Source organism: Drosophila ananassae, chromosome 2R (genome assembly GCF_017639315.1).
Source record: "Drosophila ananassae strain 14024-0371.13 chromosome 2R, ASM1763931v2, whole genome shotgun sequence".
Lineage (NCBI taxonomy): Eukaryota > Metazoa > Arthropoda > Insecta > Diptera > Drosophilidae > Drosophila > Drosophila ananassae.
The window spans coordinates 7,903,931-7,930,278 of record NC_057928.1 but is presented as its reverse complement, the minus strand read 5'-3'; the positions used below and the strand labels follow the sequence as shown (position 1 = coordinate 7,930,278).

At 40.0% G+C, this 26,348-nt stretch overlaps 1 protein-coding gene and 1 long non-coding RNA gene across 2 annotated transcripts; one reads left to right on the top strand and one right to left on the bottom strand.

Annotated features, from left to right (window-relative positions):
• The first annotated feature begins 4,448 nt into the window (after positions 1-4,448).
• On the top strand, positions 4,449-12,986 carry LOC26513781. Its single transcript, XR_001408938.3, has 3 exons — positions 4,449-4,617; positions 12,085-12,295; positions 12,415-12,986. It is a non-coding gene; the product is annotated as an uncharacterized LOC26513781 (long non-coding RNA).
• On the bottom strand, positions 6,091-6,872 carry LOC6506262. The gene is made up of 2 exons (XM_014909212.3): positions 6,785-6,872; positions 6,091-6,723 (listed from the first exon to the last, which is right to left on the bottom strand). Exons 1-2 carry the CDS (start codon positions 6,833-6,835, stop codon positions 6,220-6,222), a joined length of 555 nt encoding a protein of 184 aa, XP_014764698.1. The 5' UTR covers positions 6,836-6,872; the 3' UTR covers positions 6,091-6,219.
• Positions 12,987-26,348: the final 13,362 nt, after the last annotated feature.

The following is a 26,348-nucleotide window of genomic DNA, read 5'->3' as shown; positions in this document are numbered from 1 at the left end:
GTGAGTAAGAATTTCGCATTTTTGAAAGGTATCTGTGGGAGACATTGAGGGGCGTGGCAGAAGTAACCATCCCGTCAACTCTGAGCGACGGAAAACGCTAAAGACTCATTAATCGCCGTCAAACGCGACTTTTGCCGCCAGATCCATTTTAATTGTATGCTTTGTGTGACTTTTGTCGCAAGATAAACAAAAAGCAAGTAAAACAAAATAAAAACAAATAAAAATACCAACTATGACAGTCAGCGGACCCACCATATTAAGAACAAGGGTAAGGACCTTTTTAATTTATAAAAAAAAAAAACAAGTACTTCAAAAAAAACAAAAACTATATTTAATATTAAATTTTTTAAGTTTAAACTATGCATTTTTTATATCCAATATAATCGGTCAAGAGTATTCCATTCAACCTGTTCGGGATTTTCAGGATTTAATACATGGTATGCTTCTTTTGACGAACCAAATGGACGAGCTGGTCCTTTATAAATATGACGATAAATTTCGTTGGTCACTGTAGCTACTTTTGTTCAGCTTTTTCCTTTTTTCTCTCCCGGTGCAACTTCATTTTGGCTTTTAATTTCCTACTGGGATTTACGTAAAACGTATCCTTTCTCCCCTTTTGGTTGTCTGCAGCTTCGCATTTAATGGTCAGCGTCCAGTCTGCAGCAATTTTAATATAAAAACTAAAGCCAAAGCGGCAAAGGCAAACAAAAAACAGAAGCAACAGTCATTTGTAAGCTCAGACGGAAAAAATAAATGAAAATGGTCGGGGAAAAGTGAGATAAGCGCTTTAACCTCTATTAGGACACATGTGGGTGTGGATGCCAGAATGTCCTTAAATTTTGGCTTCACAAGTTGAAATTGAAAAAATGAACTTATTTCAAACTCACGAACATTTTTTAAAGAAAATAACTTGTTTCCATAAATAAGAAATCATATTTATTAGCTTATATGGAGCCTGAAAAAGCACTTAACAATTCATCACCCCTTTTAAATCCTTCAAACATTTCTCATTATAAATTCCTAATTAATCAAAAGTCCCTGCCCATCGTGGCATAAAATTTACAGAGAACTTGTCAAGCGCTAGACCTGAAACAAATTGTATAATGCCTAAGCGAAAAATAAAGGAAAAATGCCTGCCGTACATTAATAATTACATGCACTCAAAAGGCAAAAGTGTTAAAGCAAAATGAAATATTCCGATCCCCATTCCCCGGAAAAAGTTCGAAACTCTCCTTGTAATCCATCAAAAGCGGCGACAAACTTCACGCATTGTTAGGCAGCTTAAGTTGAGAAGGGGCTCTGGTAAATTAAAAGCCCGGCCAAAGTTCCTATCCTTTTGAAAGTGTTAGGAAACAGTCCTGAGAATATGGCTCATTTTTAGCCAAAAAGGGTAAATATTAAATATTTATATATGTATATTAAAAAACTAGTGATAAGCATAAGGTAGTTTTATTAAATAATGACCTTTTGGCTTCTAAATTACAAAATGTATTAAAATTTGTTTTAACTTTTTAAATATCTCTTTTAAAATCCCTTGTAAAAGCACTTTTAGTGAGAGAATTAGTGGGTGGGCTCGCAGTTCAAGGAAGTGAAGAACTGCGGCTGCAAAATAAAATGAAAAAGGGGAGCCAGCAGCTTCTTTTATTGACAATAGATGGAGGGCTAAGCAAAGATTCGCTTTGACTTGTAATTTTTAGCCATTTAGCTGGCCGAGCACGTTTTGCATTTAGCGCGTAAAATAAATTTGCACAATTTGTGACAAGAGTGCGAGCAAAAAAACCTGGGGAAGGGGTTTTCTTTCAGAAGTGGGCGTAAAGGGGGAGGAAAACAAATTGACAACCGAAAGGTACAGTGGCTACAATAAAAACGAAGACAGACATTTTCGAAAGATATTTTTCTGTAAAATGTTCTTTGGGTCTTTCTTCTAAATACAGTTTATAATAGTTTGTAAAAAAGCAAGTTAAAATCATAAAGAATTATAATGCATTTTGTAACTGTCCAACATTAAAGTGCTTCACTGTTCAGTGTTGCCTTGTCTCTTTGTTCCAAGGAGGCGTCACAGTGGGCAGGCTGGGCCCCTGCGGGTCGGCTAATTGTCATGCCATGCGAGACTTCTCCCGGGGACCGCTACTGATTTTTCTTATTTGCGGGCTCTGCACTCGGTCCGTCCATCAATTGACTTTATCTATTTGAACTCGCATGTTAAAAATATCAATTTGTTGTCGGGCGTGCAGCCGGCAAGTCTTTGGCAGCCCAGACTTTTGACTTTGCCCGTTTCTGACTTTCTGACAGACACTTGGACCCGCTCAACTGGCAACTGGCAACTTGCAACTTGCTGCAATTGGCTGATTCTCTTTCAGCCGGGTCTAGAATCGCAGCTTTGCGTTTTTGGTGTGATTTATGGCCACTCGGTGGCATAAATGTAGGTGCGGCCTGCTGCCACATAAATCATTGTTCAGCTCAGCAGTGCAATTTTGCGCAAAATGTTCACTTTTCCCTCCACTCTGAGGGCTCTGAGGTTGGGCCACTAAGCAGGGATAATTTTTGGTAATTTTGACAGTATCCCAGCTTAAATTTTGGGGACTAATACTTGTTACTTTAGTCATTCCAACACCATTAATCGAATTTATTCTATTAATACTTTGATACTTCTTTCTAATAATAGAATTAATGAAATATTTATAACACCATGACTGCCCATTTGAGATCCCTCACAAATCCGCCACTTTGACATCTCATGAGCCAACTCAAAAACTATATCCCATGGATACTTCATAACCATTACCAAAATCCCGCCACCTGTTATACTTTTACCCTCATTTCCTCATTATCCTTTGGCAAGTCACTTGACCATTTGAAATCACTTAATTTGCTAAGGAACCCTAATATTTCTGGTACTTCAGATCAATTATGAAACGGAATGGAAGACCGACCAATCCTAGATACAAGTGTGCCACTTGTGGCGGCAAGGGCAGTCGAGTAAATTATAAGGTTAGTGAAAATCCGGGAAAGGCTAACCCCCAATGACCACTCCCACATGAATAATTCATTCAGGCAACTGAGTGGCTGCGGCTGCATTAATGAGTAACGCTTCTTATTTACCATGATGCCGCAAAAAAAAATCAGAAACAAAATAGAGAAATATACAGCGAGACATGTTTAATTAGAGAGCGAGGAAAGAGCCAAGTGAAATTGTCTTATCATAATCATTTTACGGAGGGAAACTCTCCGATTTTTGCACAGACATTGTGGCTGGCTGGAAAATGTTGTTTAGTCATTTCGGACACATCAATCATAGTCACAGTGGCTTCAGACAGCCAAGTTAATGGCCGAGGGATTCGAATCCTGGCCATAATGTGTTGGGTGTTTGCGTGTCCTCGGACTTTCAGTTGGACAAGTGCATGATTAATTATTTTATTATCTATAAATTGGTTTTGTCCCTCGATGCGATGATGGTGGACCTTTTTTCCAGCTCTGTCCATCATCTACCTTTGCATACTTTGAGGCTTGTTAAAATTTTCACGCAGGCTTTAAAAGGCATTCCTTTTATTTCCCGGAAAATCCCTGACATCCAACGTAGACTTTGAACTCTGCTCCATCATCATTAAGCTCACTAAAAGCCTTAAGCCCTAAAAAATCGTGCCCTTGTTTGCAATAGTCATGGTTCTGTATTTTTTGCGAGAATTTATGCCAAAGCATGGCGAAGGATATGCCACTTCAAGCTCAAGCACTGGACCATTTGTATCGGATTTAAGAGTTCAATATTTTTGAAGTTTTTGCTTTTTGTCTGCCAAACCATTGAAGTGGAAAATCTGTTGCAATTCTCTCCGACTGCCCCATTAAAATCTTTTGATTTTTTATTGTTTTCTGCTGTTGGACATTTATGGCGAAATTCTGGCTAGATTCGGGTCACCAACTGTTTCGGTTTAATTAGCAAAGTTTTATGACTTTGCTGGGGAGTGAGATGTAAATGTATTTGAAACACTGCGATGACAGCTTTAATGGCACAATGAGAAATTAATGGTCATGTACTTTGCCTATCTGTTGAATACTATTCGAAGAATTTTATAATTTTTAACGTGAGAAACTTTAACCTAAGCCTTTTCCAAAACAAAGCCAATTGAGAGATACCTCATTAAAGTTCAAGCCAGTTCAAAAGTTCATTTCTTGGCTCAATTTCGGGTATTATTTCCACTGTGGGGAGTCGATCTCATCCTCCAATTAGCGGTTAGGATCATAAACCCCAAGCCCGGCAACTAACTCAATCATTACGCAATTAAGCAACGACCCGAGCAGAACACATTTCTACATAGATTTATAGCTATATCCATATCGACTTGGGGCACATTAAATCACGCGACCCATTAATAAAATTGTTCCAGTCTCGTCGCCTTATAATTTTTTTTGTTTCTGGGGGGCTTTGAAACAAAAGTCTTAAATATTTAATCATTGTCGCTGTTCTATCATTTTTGGGGCCTTGGGATAGAGGTCATAATTCTGTTGAAAACAATTTGTACAAGTTGATTTTATTCTCCAACGGCAGCTGGATTCTGGAGTCTGGAGTGAGGATTCGAACAGTTTTATGGCCCAGTTTTCGGTTGCCATTAAAGAGATTGTGTAAGTTCTGGAAATAATTAAATTTGAAATAAAAAATCATTTAGAGATCACATTTGAAATTCGTAAAGAAGTCATAAAAAAGGCAGATAGATAGAGACTTGTTAGAGCTATTAATGTAAGCAATGTTGGATAAGTGATCATTATATATTATTCTAAAAATAAACCCCAATTAAAATACTTCCTCAACAGCTAACGATTTAAAATACAAACAGCCACTATCTAATGAGGTTCATTTGCATTCGACAAATTCACGCCTTAAAGCCAAATAAATCGAAGCACTTTCAGCATCGATCGAATCATTGATCGACCTACAGTTTTTCGGTTTAGTTTTATGCAAATCTCTGTGTGGGATTAAACTGAAAAAAAATCCAATTAACACTTTTAGAACGTGCCAAAAACTTTATTGCGCAAAACTTGATTTATGCAAACCGAAATCTATTGGTAGCCAAAGTGTCTGAGCCAGTTTCGAGTCGAGCAAATGGAAACCCTCACGTACCCGAATCAGAACACCCACGAGACTCAAGAACTTACAAAATCAATCAACCTCGATTTTATAATTTTATAATACAGTGTAGGGCAATGGGACATTATGAAAAAGTTTAAATTTAAAGACTTAAGCAACCAAAAGAATGCTTATATAGAGATTTATCATACAATGACCAATAATAAAGACATATAAGTTCCCTATAACACATAACACATAAAGATAAATACAACCTATTGCTCTATTTTAACCTATTTTACAAAACTCAATTATTCAACAATTTACAATTATTTAAAGCACTGTATCTGCTGCCATCCCTTGAAACTCTTTGCTGTTCTTCGTTCATAATAATAAATTGCTGTGATTTAATCAATTGTGGCAGGTGTTTTTATTTTTTATTCCGTTTCGGTACCATAAAAACTGGTTGGATCCGATGCCAAAAACAACTTCGAGTCGAGGCTTTGTGCTGAGCTCTTGTTTGATTTGCTCAAATTAGCGCATGCAGAGCCAAAAACCTGCTGCAACATGTGGCACGTTTCTTTGGCCAGGCGATTGAAATTGAAAACTTTGCAGCAAATTGTTGGCACTTAATTGAGTAACTCCGATCGATCTCGATGTGCTTTGCATAAATTGAATGAGGGGGTGAAAGGTGGATAGATCGGGGGAACCTAGGCTCGGATCTCCGGAGGGGGCCTTCTGGGAGTGGGTGCGTAATATAGGTGTCATATGGACTCCAATGACAGCCGACTTTGGTCGTGTCTGCATAAAAGTGCATTGTTTACGATCTCCAGGGGTCCGATTGGACGCCTAAGTAACTCACCGCAACGATAGCCGGGTGACCGCAGTGGATTGCAACCTTATTGATTCGATTCAACAATTGAAAATTGTTGATCTTTTGTGGTTGATTTTCTGACACAATTGGGTCATAGTTCTTAAGGTCGTGCAGGTGGTGTTAAAATGAACTCTTGTCCGCATGCGAGACAATTGAATATGGTAATAATACAATCATTCTATTAAATATTTCATTTTCAACAAATATTTCGCTTTCAAAGACTTTAAATTAGCAACATAGAGTAATAATGCATAGTATACTATAATGTATCCCTTGAGGATCCTTACTAACTCTGCCTATCTTCAATTTTAACCACTACTATTAGTCCTCCAACATTTTTTCCTCCACTGAAGAATGTTACGATCGCCTTGACGATTCCCCGCGGCACTTGCTGGGGCCAATCCTCGGTGTTGAAAAGGACATTTTTGATGTAGTAATCACCCTCTGGAATGGGGCAGGTATCCTCGTCGACTATTGGGAAGTTGGTGGTTTCTCCCTGCTTCAAGGATGGTTGCACGAACTGGACGTAGAACTTCTTGAAACACTCGCAAATACTCGTTTGGGGGACATCCATAACCATTCGTTTGAAGTCGCCATCGCCATTGGGACTGGAGTAAAGCTCAACAGACACTTTGAAGTCGTCGTTGTTCATTTCACCCAGGAATTTGAAGGATCCATTCAGAGCTCGCTCGCGACCCACAGTTTTCAGGCCATCGAAGATGACCAGGGTTTCAGAATCGCCTTCAAAGGGCTCCAGCTTTTCATTGGAGACCACATAGGATTGCTCGCACTATAGAAGTTTATTTTTTTAAGGACAATTGCCATTTAGAATATATTGTTTATTTTAATACCTTAATATTTTGCAAGAGGTTGAGTAGAAGAATCACCACAATCCACCTCATTTTGAACTGTCGGATGGCTTCAATGAAACCATTCTATTTATTTGATTATTGTGGCACGCGATCTTCATGTTCTATATACGTTTAAAATGATTAACGATCTTGTTCAGTTCCTCGACAACAATGTTGTTGGCAATCGTGATCTTCGAATTATAACAAGAACCGTGAAGTTCAAAGCCATTGCGACTTAATTGGTTTGATGTTTTGCAATATTACTGACACAATGACAACTAATACAGAGTTACTAAAAAGTCATGTCGGCAATCCCTCGTCCAGGTTCCATATGGGTGTTGAAAATTAAACCAAAATAATTCAATTTGTTGGAATCACCTTCCCCCGCCATATGGCAAAGTCAAAATTCCACCGAAGTCCCATCAACAGATCATCAAACTTTTGGGGGAAAATCCCCACGATAATAAAGCATTAATTGAAAACATATAAACAAAAGACGGGCAGCGAAGACAAAAGATACGACATACAAAACAAACACAACACAAAAAAGTGCGCAATGCCAGAAAAACTAAACTCAGCAGGAGATATTTTACATTTTCACGGATGGATTTCCCCAGAAAGTGTGTGCCAGAGCATGGGGCGCGATAGTTTATATTTATAACAAATTCATTCAAGATCCATTGGTGAAAAGGGGCTTTATTTCAGGGGGAGGAGGCTACAAAAAAAAAGAAAGAAAAACTAAGGGGGACACACACGCGCCCGCGCCTGCCACAAACTATAAATAGGAAGAGTCAAATGAGAGGGGATTTTCCGAAAAATGAAAACGTCACTTTAACTTGGCATTGCCCGCTTTTCGATGGGGGGCCTAGGCAACCATCCCCCCATCCGAAAGTATCCAAAAAGGAAACCATGTGCAGGCCGCAAACAATTTGAGGCATTTTCCAAGTAATATGCAACACATGTTCTATGGCTCGTGGGGGAAGGCAGGCTCCTGCGCCTGCGCCCCGTGCCACAAACGGAAAGTGAAAAGTGCCACAGAGCCGACAGTTTTCTCTTTTGTCAAATGGAGCAGCACACGAATGTACCGCCAAGTGACAGTTTTCTGTCCGCAGTCAGGCATGACATTAGATGCTTCTTTGACTTGGATCAGCACCCCTAAGAACCCCAATGGCACCCCAGGATCAGGGCAAGCCAGAGATTCCATATTTCTTTTCGGACTGCCAGCATTGTCAATCAAAACTATTAGAAGGAGCCTTATGATGTCTACATTTCAGGGGATTAAAGTTTAAAATTATACATTTTTAAAAATCCTCCTTCAGCAATACCAAATAATAAATAATATTACTTCCATCTAAACCAAGAGCATGACGAAATACCAAATACAAAGAGTTAAGAAACCACTAAACTACGAAGTCTGCAAACTCCGAGCTTTTCTATTCCAGATTAATGATCGGCCTGACGGTGTTTTCGAGTTCGCCAAGTGGTCGAGCAGGTGACAGGCATTAGTATTAGCATAAATCGCTGAGTTCGGAGCGAGCAGGGCAGACAGGTAAGTCAACAATTAATGAACACCTACACGACGATGGGATCTGGACCTGGCCCGCGATCGATCGACTTACCAGTATAAATCAAACTTTTAATTATAGTGTAATTAATGTAACGTATTTCAATTAATTAAATGCAACTTGATTGGCGTCGCTGGCCAAAGGCAGTTCAGCTAAAAAACCAACTATCAAACAACGCCTAGGCTCAGACTAAAAGACTGAAATCAAGAAAATCAATGGTCAAAAAAATCAAAAACGAAAACATTGCGAAACCTGAAATTTTGCGCGCCAAAAATCAGCGAGGAAAATGCAATATCTAAACAACCCAGCGACAAAAACAAGAAGTTTCTTTTTTCAATGTTTTCGATTACCAATTTTATACTCTAAAAATATTATTACATATTTTAAGAAGCTAGGGAAACGTGGAAATAGTTGCAATTTGTCATATCTTTGTAGCTCTTTTGAAACCCAATCTTTATAGACCAGATAAACCTTGGCCTAAATAAACATTTTAAAATTCTTATTCAAGCCGTATTTATCTATGTTTTAGTATCCATTTTGTATTCCACTTAGTACTCCCCATGGACAGGGTATCTCAAACAGCTGGCCACAAGCAATGTTGCCAAAGCAGGTGATAAGGCGGCAGCAGCAGCAGCCACTCGAACCACATCAAACGTCGTCATAAACCAGCTGCAACAGCGGCAACATTGCGGTCGGTGGTGAAGGGGGCGGCTTAACGGCGGGGGGCGTGGCGTGGGCGATGGAAAACTCAATTGCGTCGTTGCGAAAATTAACTGCAATATGCAGAGAGCCCGCAGAGGCCGAGAGCCACTTGTGGCACAAATGTTAAAGGCTCGCCACAAGGCCTGGTCGGGCTTTTTTTCGCCTTTGGTTACACAGTGAAAAAAAAATTTTTAATACTAACCAGATTCTCAGTTATTCAACAAGACTACGGTTTGTTATTTTAATTTTGTAAGAATTCCATAGGGAAACAGGACGTATGAGTAATATTTCTCAGAAAGCTTTGCGGCAACAGTACGTATGAGTAATAATTGTGCCACGTATTAAGCCAACAGGACGTATGAGTGATTTTTAAGAAAGCTTTCAGGAAACTGGAAATATGAATGGTTTTTTAAAAAAGTTTTCGGGCAACAGGACGAATGAGTGATCTTTTTTCAGAACCGCTTATGGCAACAGTGCGTATGGATGATATTATTAAAAGAAAACATGCGAAAGTTTTCTTTTTCTTTCAGTGTCTTTGCAACTTCGGCTTCCTACGTTGTGCTGGCCAAGTTAAGAAGGCGTCGTGGCTTCCGTGGCAGGTTACAACAAACTTTGTTGTTGGCCTGGCCTAATGCGAAAGTTGTTGCCCTTGTGTTAGTGTGTGTGTTCGTGCCACAAGTGGCAGTGCCAAACCACACTGTCCTTCAAAATCAACTTTTAATGTGAAAAAGTATAAAATTATAATAAATTCATATATCTTAAAATATTAAAGAAATATTTCAATGTAATTAACTTAAATTAATTTGTAATTTTAATGAAATATTTCATATCCTTATACCATGTTGCATAGTGTTCTTTGCCAACCACGTCACGCGTCAAACTTTGTACGTGTTGTTTCGTTTGTTGGTCAAGTGACCACCAACAACAACAACAACTAAGGCTACAAAAAAAAAAACGCAACAAAAACAACGACAACATTGACAATAACAAATGCAACACGCGCTTAATTTTTATTAGACCTCATGTGGTGCGCATGCGCAGCACCGAATAACCGTTGCACATGAGCATACGGATACAAATGTATCTGAGTGTCTGTATCTCGGCGCTCGTATGTGCGCATAGATATATTTTTTGGGGCCAGCAATTGGCATAATTGACTGGCCGTTGGTCGGTCGGTCGTCGGTCGTCTGGGTAGCTACGTGAGGTGGGAGAACTTTTTGGTTAACATATTGTGTTGCCCCACCTCGCCCAAATCCACCGGCAGGCCAATTGATTTATGTTCATCATTAATAACAATCACAAGAGAGTTTCCAGACAAATGCGAAGCAGAGTATTTGAGTGACAAGGAGGTTGAACCTTGGGTAACACCCACTCTGGATGGATGTTTTTGGGGAAGGGATTAGGATCTGCCTGGTTAGGGTCTATTTTTCGAAGTTCTTGATCTTAAAACTTATAATTCTTACTATACTTTATTCATAGCTTTAAGTAAACTTCCTGAAACCAGAATCAATTGTAAACATTTTTATTGCACATTTGCCACATCATTTAATTATTACGATCCCTTCAATTAAGAGCCAATTAACAGAATGTATTCTCTTAAATATTATTTACTAAGGAATCAATAACAACCTGCAAGTCATAAGTGTAAGGCAAATAGTTTAAAAAATATATATAAATGCTTATATAGCAAAATAAGATGGCTTAGATTGATTAATCTCTCCACTACTTTAGTTTTCCCTGATTTTCTAGAAGCGTTTTAATATTATTGTCTCGCTGCGTGTTTCGCAATTATCCGCAATAAATTGGTTTATGTCGGCAGCTTCACATATCAACCCATACAGATTTTTATGGCCCTCACCGTCTATATTTAGATATCGGCACAATGAAGAGCCGTAGCCGTGCCTCGGCGAGCCAAACAAAAACAGAGTCCAACCCGGACTAATTGCCATGTCCACAAAGCTGCTGCTTATCCTTGATCATCAATGGTTCATTAACTCCGCCAGAAGTGCTGTAAAGCAAAGAAAAAACTCATAATGCTGTGGAGCGTATTTAATACAATTAACTGGCTACGTTATGAGATTAACCCCATCGCAATGGGGAATCGTAGAAGAGCCAAGATCAGGCTCCTGCCCAGATTAACAATCAATTAAAATTGACAAGTGGTCAGCCAGTTCTGCACTGGATGGACAAAAGAAAATGCCCCGACCGGACAGGAGGCGACCCGTGGAGAAAAGGGAGAGGAAAATAATTACGATGGCTGCATAAAAGGCGCCATTTAGCTCCGGCTAACGACACGCAATAATTACGCCCAATTAATCGCAATAACTTTTGCAAATTAGATAATTTCGGTTCACGTCCCAGGGTCCAGAGAACGCTCCACCAGCTGCCCTGGGGCCGCATTAAATGTAATTCTTTTCCTGCAAGAGGGAGTTTCAAACGCCACAAGACTTTCAAATGTGTGTAATCAGGCAGAGCTGCACTTGTCGCTCTTCCATAGGAAGATATATCTACTCCAGCCCCCAGGGCAGGCCCAGAAACGCCCCAACTTTTGTGACAATGTATGGTGTTTTGATGGGTATTGCTGGGTATTTGATAGAAAAGGGTAATTTGAATGCTTAATGATCTTATTCATTTTGTTTTATTAAGTGTTCTAGCTCTATTAAGTGTTTAAATAATTTTAAAAAACCTTTTTTTTGGTTCTACCCACATTGCGTATACTTAATTTAAGTTTTCTTAATATTTAATTTAAATCTAAATAACTTTCCAGTCAGATTAATAAACCACTTACCACTTTATTCATGCTTTTATGTATTTTTTTGTATCTAATTCCCACAATTTAGGATTATGTAGGCAATTCCTTTTTAATAGATCATAATTTTCCACAATCGCCATAAATGACACTTATCTTTACCACTCTCCTCCTTAAAGGAAACCCTTCTTTATGGCCTAACAGATATCAAATAGTCGACTCTTAATTCTAATATCCATAATTTATTATTTCCTAGTACAAGTTTGTTTCTTTTTTTATTCTAGCCCCTAGTGTCCGACACTTGCTGTTGTTGCTCCTCTGCTGCTGCTCCATCAAAAGGCTGTTCTGCAAATAAATTATTGCCCCGTGCACTTGTGCCTGCCCCCAGAAGATCCCCCTGACAGCCCCTCCACCCGGAGTCTTGGAGGCAAAATGCCTACTTAACCAAGGCGCAATGCTAAAAATACAATTGAACCTATTGCTGACAGCTGTTGCGTAAGTCGGGGAGCGGTTGAACTCAAAGGGGTTGTCGATCCTTAAAAATTTTTACAAAAAAACTTTAGTTTATGATTTTATATACAAAATATGTATATCTATTTAATATTATCTTCTAGCTTAACCCCTTAGAAGTATAATCCGCTCCTGTATCCGTGCAATTTATCAAAAGGCAGCACGCCAGGAAAGCCAACTACAACTACAAGCAGCTCCAACCAGTCGGATGGCCCTCCGGCGAAAAGCACAAGATGCTGCCGAGGAGGAGTCGTCTTCATCTAGTATTACATAAGCAAACTTAAGATGCGAGATGCGAGCGGCGGTTGGGAGCTTATCTATCCGCAAGTATTGGCTGCTGGCGGGCCAAGGAGCAGATCAAGTGGCACAAGATCACAAGCTAAGGAAAAAGGCAAAAAATATATATATATAAAGAGGGAGGAGTACTGTGATGGGGCCACGACAGCTGGCAAAAGACGGCGGCACTGTACTGGAAACGACAAGTCCAGATCCAAAGATCCTGCTTTGCCAGAAAAAAGGCTTCAGGCGGGCACGCGTCAAGCTACAGAGTTGGCCAAATGGACAAGTAACTGGAAAAAAATATGGACAAAAATTAATATTAGTTTATTAATAAGGATTTTTTCAACATTTGGTAGATATAATTGTTTTAAGGCAAAATAAAAATGATTTAATCCCAGATTAATCTTGAATACTCTTAAGAAGTCATATTATATACCTTTAAGTCTCTTTTTTCGGTGCAATCTCTCGATCATGTGGCCAAAAGTAAAACGGTAGCATAGCCCATTGTCCAGGAGTTTCATATAAATGTTAGTTTGTGGATGGAAATTGATTTGTTTGTGGCCTGTGGCCAAGTGACAGAGCTAGGGGACTTAAATCCAATCAGCGGACTAGTCCGCACACGCCTCCAATTAGAGTCTAAATGACAATTGTACTTTTAACCCAATTTACTCTCGACTCCTCACAGATTCTCGCCAGTTGTTCTCCGTAGCCTTAACAATAAATCTAAATTGTGTACGATTTTTAGAGTACACATAGAGCCCATAATTCAAGTCCCTTTCTTTTAGTTCTCCTCCTCCCTCTGGTCGATCGCACTTCAATCTTTGCTCAAGTGTCGCCGTTGCCCCCCAAAAGAAGCCCATGGAGTGCATCGGCTTGCCATATTTGAAAGGGTATAATAGGGTCAATTGATTTTATAGGGTTTTATTTTGAATACCATATGTTAATCTTAAATAAAAAAAGCTTAAAAAATACAATACAAAATAAAACTAGTTGGTATAAAATAAATATATAAAATGCTTTTTGTTTGTGAGGGTTTTTTGATAAAATTATTTTTGATACAAGATAGACCCCTAGATAATAATTATTATTATTATTTATTACCTTAATTCTTCAGAGATATTAAAAACATATTAATAATTTTCTTAGCTTATTTTTTAGTAGTCATACCTAAATCATTTCAGGTATGTCTCTTATTTTTTTAAACTATAATAATAATTTAAAATTGAACTATTTTTTCAGTCTGAAGTATCCTTTTAAGAGTATCTATGTTTCGCCTTTGCCCTTTTGTAATTTTCCCCTTTCTTGTTTATGCATTTGATTATTTGCTTAAATCTTTATCGTTGATTTCCAAGTGTGCCTGTGTGTGTGTGAGTGTGTGTATCTGTGTGTGCCTTCCTCGTTTTTAGTTTAGTTCTTTTTTTTCGACTTTAGTTTCGTATGCAGGCAACGTTTCTCGTTTCGTTCCTTGGCAGTCTTCGTTTGCATCCACACACACACACACTTACAGATACACATACTCACAGATACATACTTGTATCTGTATCTCGAAGTGAGGCGGAGGCGAGTCAAGATCCATTAAGGCAATGACCTGTTTTCATATCATTTCTATACGTACGTATTAATGTGTGTGTGAGTGTGCGATGTTGTTGTTTTGTCTCGTTCTAGCGACCGGCTGAAGGGGGCGTGGGAGGCAAGGACGGGGGTAGCAGGAGGGGTGGAGGAGGCCAGGGGGGGAACGGAGCACACAGGGCACACGCAATCGGAGGAATCGACGGACGTCGCATGTGTCCCAATGTTGCAAGTTGATAGTAAAAATTATGATGATTCTTGCCCCAAACAACTGGCGGTTACTGGTCAAACAAGTTCCGTTGTTGTTCTTGTTGTTGTTGTTCTTCAGGCCGTTGTTGCTTTTGTATTTGTATTTGTTGTTCTTGCGTTGTTGTTGTTGCTGTCGTTGTTGTTGCTGCTGTCGTTGTTGTGTGTGCATATTTATCTCTGCGTTGTCGCTGCCTCTACTTCATTAGGTCTTTAATTTTATTTCGTATCAAAACAGGGAAACACTTTCTACGACTTGATAGACTTGTCTTGATACCCTATATATTTTCAAAATAAAAAAATATATATAAGATATTGTTTTTTTAGGAGAACTTATCATATCCTTTTGATATTTAAAGCTGGCCCCTTGATGTATGCTATAGTTTTTATTTAATCATTCACACACATCTGGCTTACCATTATTTTCTTATAAAATGTTCATTAAAATCAAAAAGAATTATTATTACTCCAGGGTATTTCAAAATTCGTTACTACAATCTCGTATCTTGTATTTTTTACAAGTCGTACTACGATCGTACGAGTATCTGGTGGATACTTGGACAACGTAAAAAGTCTTTGGCGCGTAAAATCTTTTCGGGTTCATTAGAACGTTGAACGTTGTCTTCGATACCGTGCTTCCTTCTGTCCAGGCAACCCACCTCCCAGTTCCCCGGCAGAGACCTCTTCCTGGGCATGGTCACATGGGCAATCAAGTCGTTTCTGGTCCTCCTGTCACTTTGACAGCGCATCTGCGGTTTAATCTGGTTTCTGGTCCGCAGCAGTTGCCCTGCTCCTCCTCCTCTGCCGGGCTGAGTACCTAGGATGCAAGTACATGTATTATTGCAGAGTACAGTACGAACCTGGGGAAGAAGTACTATGCTGGCATCTATTTTTAGTGATCGCGTGGATATGATCGATCAAGTTGAAGGCGTGACAAAAGGGACAAGTTCGTTTAAGTTGTTTGCACGAGGAATTGGCTTCCTAATAAGGGGTTATATCTACATAAAATGAAATTGATTACTTTTCAGTTGAATTTAAGGTACACGGACCTCCTCTATCTGGGGTTATCGCACCTTCCATTGTCGATCACTCCCATCCATCAGCCTTAAACCTTGTGCAAAGAGCCCATCCCTGCCATCTTTTTCGTTCCTTTCAGTTTGCTCAAGATAAGCACCACTACTTTCCACTTTCGGTGTAAAGTGCCTTTCTATTTGCCCAGAACCCAGAGCCGTCCGACTGATATCTGGCACTGTATTTGCTTAGAACGCTTGCCTCTGTTTGGCTACTTAAATTTCCCAGAGTCAATAAATGGATTCGAGTTTGTCGGCAGCTCTCTGGCAGCGGCCCAACCTTGACCATTCCACATAATTGCGATTATCTGGCGATGCTACACAACTTGTGCTCCCCAGGGTCAGTCGTAGTAGTTTTGCCAGCCATTGTTCATTAGCGGCAGCACTATCCTTGAAATAAAATTGAAATCGTAATGGGGCACACCCCCCGGGGGCCCAATATGAATTGCACTCGCGAAGTCAAAGTTTAAGCAAAGTTCGACCGAGTATATGGGCAAAGCATTTTAATCACGGTTCATTTTCCACAGATTAACCTCCCGAGTAGGTGGAAACAATGGTCGCAAGACCGATAATTGTTGGCTCCACATACACGGCGAGAAGTGATGCAATACTCTAGAATTAGAATTATTAATGAAGCAATTAGGCCTGATGAGTTAATAGGTGGACATGGCCACTCAGCTAACTATGATGTTGCATTTTAAAGACAAATAGTCTGTTATCCGTAGACTATTATTCTCCGTGCAGTGGAGAGCTGAGAACCATTGGGATCAGACCCTACTTAACCATAATCATGGCCAAGTGCTGATTTGCATTCGCAATTGCTCGAATCAATGTTATGAACGTCAAAAGCACGACAAATGAATCATGCGCCGATCTCTTCTTTATACAGATCCCCCATCCCGGCCCCGATCTGGGAGATTCGAGCTCAACTTTGTAACTCGTGTGCCCCAGAGGCAGCGACATTGACAATGAGCCAAAAAGCGTTTCCAAAGCGATCCACAAACGGTAGCCAGCCAGCCACCAATAACAAAAACAATGCAACCAACAAGAGCATTGAAAAAAGTGGCAAGAACGGCTTGAAATATAACGAATAAAATTATACCAATTACAGAAATTTATTAGAATTTTTTAGGTACTTTAAGGAAGTCATAAACCAATCACTGCTAGGATACTGCTAGTAATATATCCAATAGATCAAGTCCTACTTTACCCAAACCCATCATACCTTTATCCCTACTTTTCATGAGGTATCTAAAGAAAACGTGCCCGTTTGTAAGAGCTTTTGGATTTGGTTTGTTGTTGCAGCATGATCGGGCAAAAGATCGTTAAGCGGTGCACAGTAGCTGCCCGAGCGTCATAATAACAGCAGCAACAAGATGTTCGCCCCCAACCCTCCTCTTTTTGAGACTCTCGAGGCCCCCAGCACCCTTTTCTGACCCACCGCCTCTGCCCCCCCAAAACCGAATCGAGCCCACCACCTACTGGCAGGTCCCACTTTCTGTCCGCATGTCCGTCTGTCCGTGGAGTGTGGAGTGCAGCTGCAACGCTGCAGGGTGTACACTGTACAGTGCAACATCGACGCGCCACAAATCAACGAGCCCATGCAGGCCTCCTCCGGTATCGGAGAAGCGTAGGCAACTGCCTAACCGGTTTGCTCTTCGCCAGGCGGACACTCCGGACATGTCGGACGGAGTGGACGGAGCGGACAGAACGTACGGAGGAGACGTTGCCGACGACGAGGCATAAAGCTTTTTTAGAACCTTCTTTGTTGCGACTGGGTAGGGGATGCACTGGCAAAAAATAGGTTTACTTTAAATTAAAAAATAATAAATGAATAAAAAATATTTAAATCGAATATGAATTTATAAATTTTGTTCTGAAAATTTGCATTTTGGAGAGGCAATTCTTCATAACAAACTATATTTCACTCCATCGCGAAGAGGTAAGTTAAGGATTTTAAGGACTATTTTTGCCATCTTAAATTCAAGCAATCTTAAATCATTGCAATTTAAATTCACTAAATATAATATTATAGTAATAATTAGTAATAAATATTCACCAAGATCTTTTCTAAAAAATGTTCAAAAAAATATAAAATATAATATCTCTATAGCAATTTATTTTTTCAAACATAATGATGCTACGTATCTTTTGTACTTAACTTGTATTTTATCTATTTCTTATCCTTTTCCGTAACGATGGCAGCCAGCCCCAATTTCAATTTGTTTAGCCTGATTGATCTTAACCAATTTCTCTTTTGGCCTTTATAATAACTACATACATAGTCAGCTACTAGTTCACAGCCCCCGATGGCCCCGGTTCGTGGCACAAATCGTTAAATTTCATATATCGAATTATGGCCTGGTCCATGAACCCCTAATTTTGTTGCGTGTAATTGCCACTTCCAGTACAAAAGCTTTTATTTTGTATGCTTGTTGTATCTGCAGCTTGTTGTTGTAGTATCTTTTAGTTGTTGTAGTATCTTTTTGTTGTTGTATTTTCTGTTTCGTTCGGTTCTTTTCCTTCCTCTATGTTTAAGGCGACTGCGCTGCCGTCTTAAGCTGCATTACAACTTTTTACTGCGTCTTAAACTGAAATCGAGTTTTGTTGTTCACGTACAGATACATCCATATATACGAGCGTACCTACGTAAAGATACATATGTATATATGTATCTTTTGTCCGTTTGTATCTTTTTCCATACATCAGTGTGTGCGCAACTCCGCCCGAACCATCAACGCCCCAAGTGCATTGGGCCTCCCCACCGCCCCCTTTTTTTTGTTGCCCCATGCCCCATGCCCCGCCTCCCCTTTTCATATGTATCTTTCTTTATGTGTCTCTGACAATCTGCTGGTTTGATAGTTACAACGTAGTCATCGTCAGCCTCCCATATCGCCTCCCTCCTACCGCCTACCGACCCATCCAAAGTTCGTCCAGTAGCCGCGCTTAATTGCATTTTGACTTGCGGCGTGAAGTTGAGTCGAGGCGATGATCATCGTGGCGATGCTGGCGATGCTGATGATGATGATGATGCTGGAGAAGAACACTGAAGAAGCTGAAGATCAAGCAGCCAAAGATCTCGAGACGAAGACGAAAGAAGCTTTGTCATATTGGAACTCTCTACGGTCTATTTGCTTAGAGGCGTGGTCGCCAGTCGCCTCCTTTTTGGCGTATGCCCAGTAGCTGATGCTGGGCTGAAGTGTTTTCGCAGTTACACTGAAAAAAAGTTAAAACTTAACCAAACAAAATATAAAATAACAGTGAGGAAGGCCTTCAATGCCAAAAACTTAGGTGTCGAAAGATCTATCAAGTGGATAGTTTATTATATTAATAAAAATTAGTCTTAAAAGGTCTATATTATTTTTAATAATTTATTCCTTTAGTGCACTTCTCCCTGAACCCTTCATTGTATTTATTTTGGTCTGTGGGCTTTGTTGTAGTTTTTATTATGACTTGCAACTGTGCGATGCCTTTTTACAGCTTCTGTTGTTTGTTCTATGTTGATTGAATGCCCTTTGTTAGTTTGGGGACTCTTTTGTTGGTTTTTGTTCGTTTGCTGTGATTAGTTAGCGGGTTTATGAAAATCTTGAATAATTTAATACCATTTTTGGTTTTTTTTCGTCAAATTAGTGGTTCTTTATCCAAATAGATTCGAGCCTAATGAAATCTTTAAACAAAGTAAAGGGTTAGCTGTATAGTTGCATTTTAAGAAGTGGTCTATAAGAAATAATGCACTTCAGGGATATAAATATTTCGTTTATAAATATATCCTTATACTCTAGAGAATAGATCTTCAACTTTATTTAGTTTTTTACCGCAAAACCATGTCTTGATGTATTTTATAAGTATTTTAGCCATTTTATATTTTTTTATATGATATATGAGTATGCTTTTTGGATTTCCAATAAAGCTAATTAGCTATGCTGATCAGCTATCGATTTCAGCGACCCAGAGTCGAAGCGGTAGCCGCTTGTTAACCAAAACCACAGACATCACGCATAAATTTCGATTTGTCTCTGGTTACAACTTGTCTTACACATAATGGCCAAGTCTTTTGTTTTCTTGTGTGATTCGCGTGTGTTATTTTAATAAATTAGTAATATACACTAGGGGCTAAGGGTCATTTAAAATATTTAAAATTGGTTCTCTGATTTATATCCTATATGAGGAAAAATACACAAGATAAAAGAAGAGTCTAAAAATTAGTTGTCTTGTAACTTTTTATCATTTATATTTAAGAGTACTACAAAGAGTATTCTACACTTTGTTTTTATTTTCTGTAAAGTGTCTGCTTTGGGCATAAACTTACCATAATATTGTACCAATTTGGGTTTGTGTTAATTTGTGTGATTGGATCGGTATATCATCTCGGGGCGTTAGTTTATGGGCTGCGTTGACTTTGGCTTTGATATTGGATTCGAATTGATGCTCCTCCTTTGTGCTGGCCGCAATTATCTAGACCGTTGTGACGGGCCCCCGAGCCCCGGTAACTGTGCTTTAATGGACCCCATAAATTGTGGGACATTATGACACGAGCAATAATCCTGATGCCATCCGCAGTCCACACCTCAGCAGGCATTTCATTATAAATAGGTTAAGATGCTAAATATTCTAGACATAAAAACTCTGAAAGGCAGGAGAGCCGGCCAGCACACACATACATATATATGCGTATGGAGGCGCATAAACCTTTAAACCTAAACACGCACTTAAGTCATAAAAAATAAAAACCAACACCAGCAACTAAGACGAAAAACATGACATTAACTTGCATGAGGTTAAGCAGCACAGAAGAAGCAGCAGCAGCAACAGCAGCAGCAGCAGCCAAGAAAAAGAAAAAAAAAAATGAAGAAAAAATAATAATATTGTCTATAGAACCCAGCACAGGTGTTCAGTTGCTGCTGCAGCAGCAACAGCAGCAGCACACATAAAAAACCAGCAGAAAAAAATATACAAAACACACAACAAACTTAAAATCAAGTTTTAAAGATTCAACGACGTCGACGGCACTTAAACAGCCCCCCAAAGTTAGAGAAGGAGGGGCCGATACCGAGCGAGAGAGGGAGACGGCAGGCAACCTTTAAATGCGGGCCGGAGCAGCATCCAAACGTGATGGGATCGCAGGACCAGGGGCTGTCGGGGCCAAGAGCGATATAGGGGCAGGGGGGATATAGCGAAGCCAAACCCAACTCGCGATCGGTCCGTGCAGGCAGCAACTTGTCGAGATCCGAGATCCGAGACCCGAGACTCGCCCCCATACCCAAACCCAAACCCAAACCCATGCCACTGCCCCTGCTTTCAGCCACTGCCCCGGCTGTCTTTGCCCCATACCCTTGGACGGACTCAAGTGCCTGACTGCCTGATTATGATCGGATCGGATCCGAGTGGTGGGCTATATGAGCTGCTCCCGCTGTTCCTACACTATAAGAAAAGTCTGAGAATAGTACAAAAATAAAGGATCTAGATAAAAGGATCTGAGGATTAATTTCAAAGTGTTCTTAATTAGAAACAAAAAATATGAAATATACAAGTATATAGTCTTAGAACACATTCGAGGAGCAAGTGTGTGCCACTTCTTCTATCCTTACTTCATTTTTATGAAAACTTTAATGTAATTTCTATGCAATATATGTAATTATCGTACATTGCAGTGTTGGCAGTGCCGGCTGCCGAAGAGTTGCTGTCTTCGTGGTGGCTGCCTGCATGTGTAATAAACATAATGATAATGCCCGCCGTCGTCCAAGTGCTTTGGCTGCCTCTTGGCTGCTACCGTGGATGTAATTTACACTTACACTGCCAGTCAACGGTTCTCTGGACGGGGGGGAGCTGGAGGTCTGGTCTTAGAGAAGCCCAAGAAGTGACACAGTTTGGTAGAACCACAACCGATATCCCATAACTGCTAAATGATTCCGTTTCTTTTCCCGGCCTGTGGAAAACCCATAACGAAACGTGATCGAACGGAAAGCCCTCTGGCGGTCATTAGTTGAAGTTTTGGTTAAAAGTAAAAGCCATCTGGTGTTTGAAAATGTTGACTAGGAAGTGGTTTATGGTTCTACATATGTGGGGTTTGGAGTTCAATTGTGTGATATTCTGTTGTCTAGAGTGATGGTAAGAAAGACAAGGACTTCTTAGGACATGGGGAAGAGTTTCTTAGAAGTATGTATATTCATCATATGGATATGGAAGCTCATTTCCCTTCGAAGCTGACTGATCTGCAAAAAGTTAAACCCATTAGACAACAAGGCTTGTGACAAGACGGATATGACATTTTTGACTTATAATTCCAATCAAGAAAATGAGAAGAGAAGAACTTATTCGGACATACTGAAAGGACACCTTTAAAGGATATGAAAGCTCGTTTCCTTTCAAGGCAAACTGATCTGCAAAAATTGAAACCCGTTAGACATCAAGGTTTCAAAAGGATTGTGCAACTTTTGACTCTTATTTCCAATCAAGACAATAAAAACCGAAGTTGAGCAACAAATTAACTCAATATTCGTAACGCCCAGCAAGGAGACCCTACCAAAAACCTTGCTACTGCCCTTTGGGCACTTGAAATGGATCGGAACTGAGGTGAACCCCCTCTAAAAAGACTAGAACCTCAACAAAACCAGCAGCTGAGCCCCTCGGGCGGCAGTTAATCAACAGTTTTTATGCAAAACTATAAAAAAAAAGACAGAAGAGAAAAAACTGAAACCAGAACAGGAAAATGAAAAGCGAGCAATAACCCATGCGAGCAAAAACGAGGGAAAAAAATATGAAACGCACACCTCAAGTCCCCAAAACAAGTCAATATGATCGATCGTTTGCTTGATTAAACCTAATTGAAAACGAAAATGCAGAAAGCAAAAGATTTGGAGAGAGGAGAGCCGCCAGCCGCCATCCGCCAGCCACCAACCGCCCGATACGAAAAGATCCGATTCCGATCCGCTGTCATGATCACTTGCTGGCTGGTTCTTCGGATCGGTTTCGGTCCGGTTCGGTTCGGTCAGTGGAAATCTCGCATCGGTGGAAACCCACCAGACGACTTACTACAAGAATTTTGAAATCAAAACAAAAACGTAAAAGATCAACGCACAAAAAGAGCGCGCCACTGAATTTTGGCGGGAGACTACTGTACCGTCGATCGGCGAGAATCAGATGAACAAAACAAACCGACAAAACCGGAGGAGCCTGTAGTAGGCGTAACCACTGCGCCAGTGTTGGTGGAGCATGTATAGAAAATCGAGAAGAACAACAAAACTAAAAAATAAAGTCTTAGAAGAGAAATGTCTAAGAGAAAACTCCCGAAAAGAGACCGTTAATATCATCAAAGAGATGCAAAGAGCAAGGAAAAGAGCAGTGAGCAGTGTTGCCGATCTGCAGATGAGGCACCGAGGTTTTCAGAATCGTAGCAGATGAGTGTTATAATTTCAAGACGTCTTGAAATGCATATACTTGGGTTTCATCGTTATCTTTCAAATGCCCTTGGTTTGTTGGATAGTTTATTTCTCAATTTCATGAAATTAGATAATTTTCTGAATATATTTATTTTTAAAGAACAGATAGAAAGGGTTGTGCCTTTATTTTAAAACTAAATCCCAATTTTTTTAAGCTGACTTTGGGGTCACTTGGGGGACTGTCATCTATCAAAAAGCTCAAAGCAATAATGAAACCGTAATTAATGATCAATTAAATGCCTTCAACACTTTAATCGGTTGATAAGGAACCTGAATGCGAGACCCTTTTGCCACTGTAACAATTTTCCCCAGCGAACCCTACAGAATATGCTCCCCTCGAACAGACCCTACCGGTTTTCCTCGTTCGGGATTGGGTAAAAAAAAAAGCGCGCCAAAAAGTTGCTCCTAGTGTGGATTTATAGTCCTTCCTATGTTGGGGTGCAATAAAGCCAGAAAAAAGGAGCAGGGAGAGGGAACAAGGAAAAGGCTGTATTTCTACTGGGTGAGTGTAATAACCTCAAACGGACCCAGAGACGGGTCTCTCGGATCCTCTCCCTGATCACCCTCTCCCGTTGAATAAATTTCACAGCAGAGGCGGCAAGGAAGAAATCGAAAGAGGAGCAGAATATAAAGAAGATCAGCAGGAGGGCAGGAGACTTCTTTCTTGTTTCTTGAAGGGAATGGTAGGGACGATCGCGAAAACTGGAGGTCACAAAAATAATACTAAATAATTATATTTCTAAAATATTTAGTTAAAAACTCTCTCAAATTTCTCTCATTTAGCGGCCTAAGAACGTAAGCCATGATCCTCTTTGTTTTGATTTTACGGCACAGATGTTTTATTTGCCACAAAACACACACACACACACACACACTCACCGAAAGATACCCAAGAGTGGCATGGAGCTAACTGGAGAGGGAGACAGAGCATTGGAGCAATCTTGTGTTTACCCTGTCGCAGTTTTCCCTCATGATCCTCCACTTCGTGTCTTTTAATGCCTTTAATCCTAGCAAATACTACAAAGAGGGAGCTCTAGGACAAGTGTAAGGAGGAATACGAAAAGGCAGCCAAAACGGGGAGGACAAAACGAAACACTGATAAAAAATATACTGTAATTAATATAACAAGGTTTCATAGAAATTTTTAAAACTTCGAACAGTTCGAAAAATAGGTTAAAAAGTAGTGGAAAATAATACCAAATAAATAACAAATGTTCTTTTCATGATATTAAAATTTAATTTAACATTAAAGTTTTTAAATAAAATAATTAAAATTAAACACAAATGTTTATTTCTGATCTTTACTTTGCTTTCTAAAATTATTAAATTTTTTCTATGAAATAAAATGGTTTCCCCAGCCAATAAAATTTTTGTTGCATACTTAAGGGGATAATACTGAGCCAGAATGTCCTTCTCACTCAAAGTACTTATTGCTACAGTAAAAATATAAATAATATTAGATATGTTCTTTTTTCCCAGTGTCGAGAACCAGAAGAACAGCAAAAGTCTCGGGGACTCAACCTGGGGACGTGTCTCTGTCCGTGGCATAAAACAGAAAGTGTGCAACACACGCTCGGGCAGGGAGGATGAAGATTGCCGGAATAGTATGGGAGGTTTAGGGGGGAAGCCCATGTGGTTGTGGTCCCAGTCTCAGTCCCAGTCCCAGTCCCAGTGCCAGTGCCAGTCCAGGTCCCGGTCTGTGTGTCCCAACTACGATTGCAATGAACTTCTAGCCCAGAGTCATTGAACTTATCCTGGGGCCTAGTCTGACTCCGAGTCCGACTCTGACTTTGGCTCTGACTGAGACTGGGACTCTACCACGATATCAGGTCGGTGATCGTCATGATTGCGTTCGTCTTCGTCGCAACTACGTCATAATGATCATGGTTCGTGGCACACACAGACCAGTGGCTTTGTCCCCAGCTGTACCACACACTGGATCTGGATCTGAATCTGAATCCGACTCTGTCTCTGGCTCTGTCTCTGCCTTTGACTCCTTCATGGACATAATGAACTTGGGTTCTCGGCGTACGTACGTATATAGTACGTACTACTATACTGCGTACGCAATTTTCAAATCGTGTTTACCCCACGACTTCGTAGAGCCTTCCCTTTGTGTCACCCCACCTCTGAGATCTAACTAAAGTGGTAGCTTAAAGGGCCTAAAGGGCTTAAAGGTTATAATAAAATTTCTAATATAATATTAATTTATAACTCAGTGATATATTTAGAAAAATGAATATTTTTCATACATTTGTTTGGTTTATATCATCTTAATATAATATTATAATTTAAAATATTGAAGATTGTATGTATAGGAGAGTATCTAAGCCTTGGCTTATGAAAGATGGTGTCTTCCCTGTTTTCTATTTGATTTTGCAACACGATGGCTTTGTTGGCTCTGTTGACTAAACCCCAAATGCACAAGTATGAGTGTGTATATGTATGATAATGATGTCGGTGATCGTGCCACTTTAGCAATGGTTAGCTACGTAGATCGGGCCGTGTGCCAGACCCCTGGGATGGGTTGAAGAACCTTTTGATTGGTTAACCATACACACGACCATAGCCCCCGTCCTGCCTGCCTGCCTGCCTGTGGAGCGTTCTGTGGGCAATCCTGAAGTGGGGTGCGGTGTTGTTGGGGCATTTAACTGTGCCATGTTCAGATCCTCCTCGAGTCTCCCCCATAAACTGCCTTTCTCCTGTGGGCTTGCATGCATAATATTGCCAAGATTTATGCAAAAATTGATGGCAATTAGTCGTCGACTCCGCTTCGTTCTTTATCTGGCTCTCTGGCTCTCCAAGGGAGCTCTGTTTATTCATATATATAGAAATACATATATGCATAAAATATATATATTCAGATCTTGTCAGTATGCTTGTGCATAATGATTTTCGGTATCAAATTACATTGGTTAGGGGGTTTAGTATGTATTTTATTTGTTATTTGCTTTCTGCTCTTGTCGACGCTGCTGTCCTGTGTCTTCGGTCTTCAGTTCTCTTCCTGCTTAATTTGATGCGCTCGTGCCGTCTTTCTTTCTTTCCCTGGATCCGTCCCTAGCGAGTCCCCACTGTCCCGGGTTGCTCTTGTTGTTCGCCAATCTGCAGATCGTTGGCTTTCTTTCGAATCAGATTTAATAGCTTTTGACCGAAACGAAATAATCTACTAGCTTCAAATAATCGCAACGATGGTTAATTCTTACTCCAGAAACTCCTTTAATTAGTATGTTGGATAACAGCTCTAAACGATTCATCAATAATCCCATATCACCCATTAGAATCCTGTATTTAAGGTGTCTCTGAGAAAGTTATTATGCTGATTGTTATTGTCACTGTCGGGGCACAATTCAAATGTTCGTACAGGTGTTCAATATTAACGGAAAATACTTACAAGACACACGCACTGAACAAAGGTAGGCCCAGGGTCCAGGGCCC

Excerpts from the sequence above, each read along its gene's own strand:
- LOC6506262 (XM_014909212.3), bottom strand. The coding sequence starts at position 6,835 with ATGAGGTGGATTGTGGTGATTCTTCTACTCAACCTCTTGCAAAATATT. Across the intron at positions 6,724-6,784 it reads ACCTCTTGCAAAATATTAAG|TGCGAGCAATCCTATGTGGT; the intron begins GTATTAAAATAA and ends AAACTTCTATAG.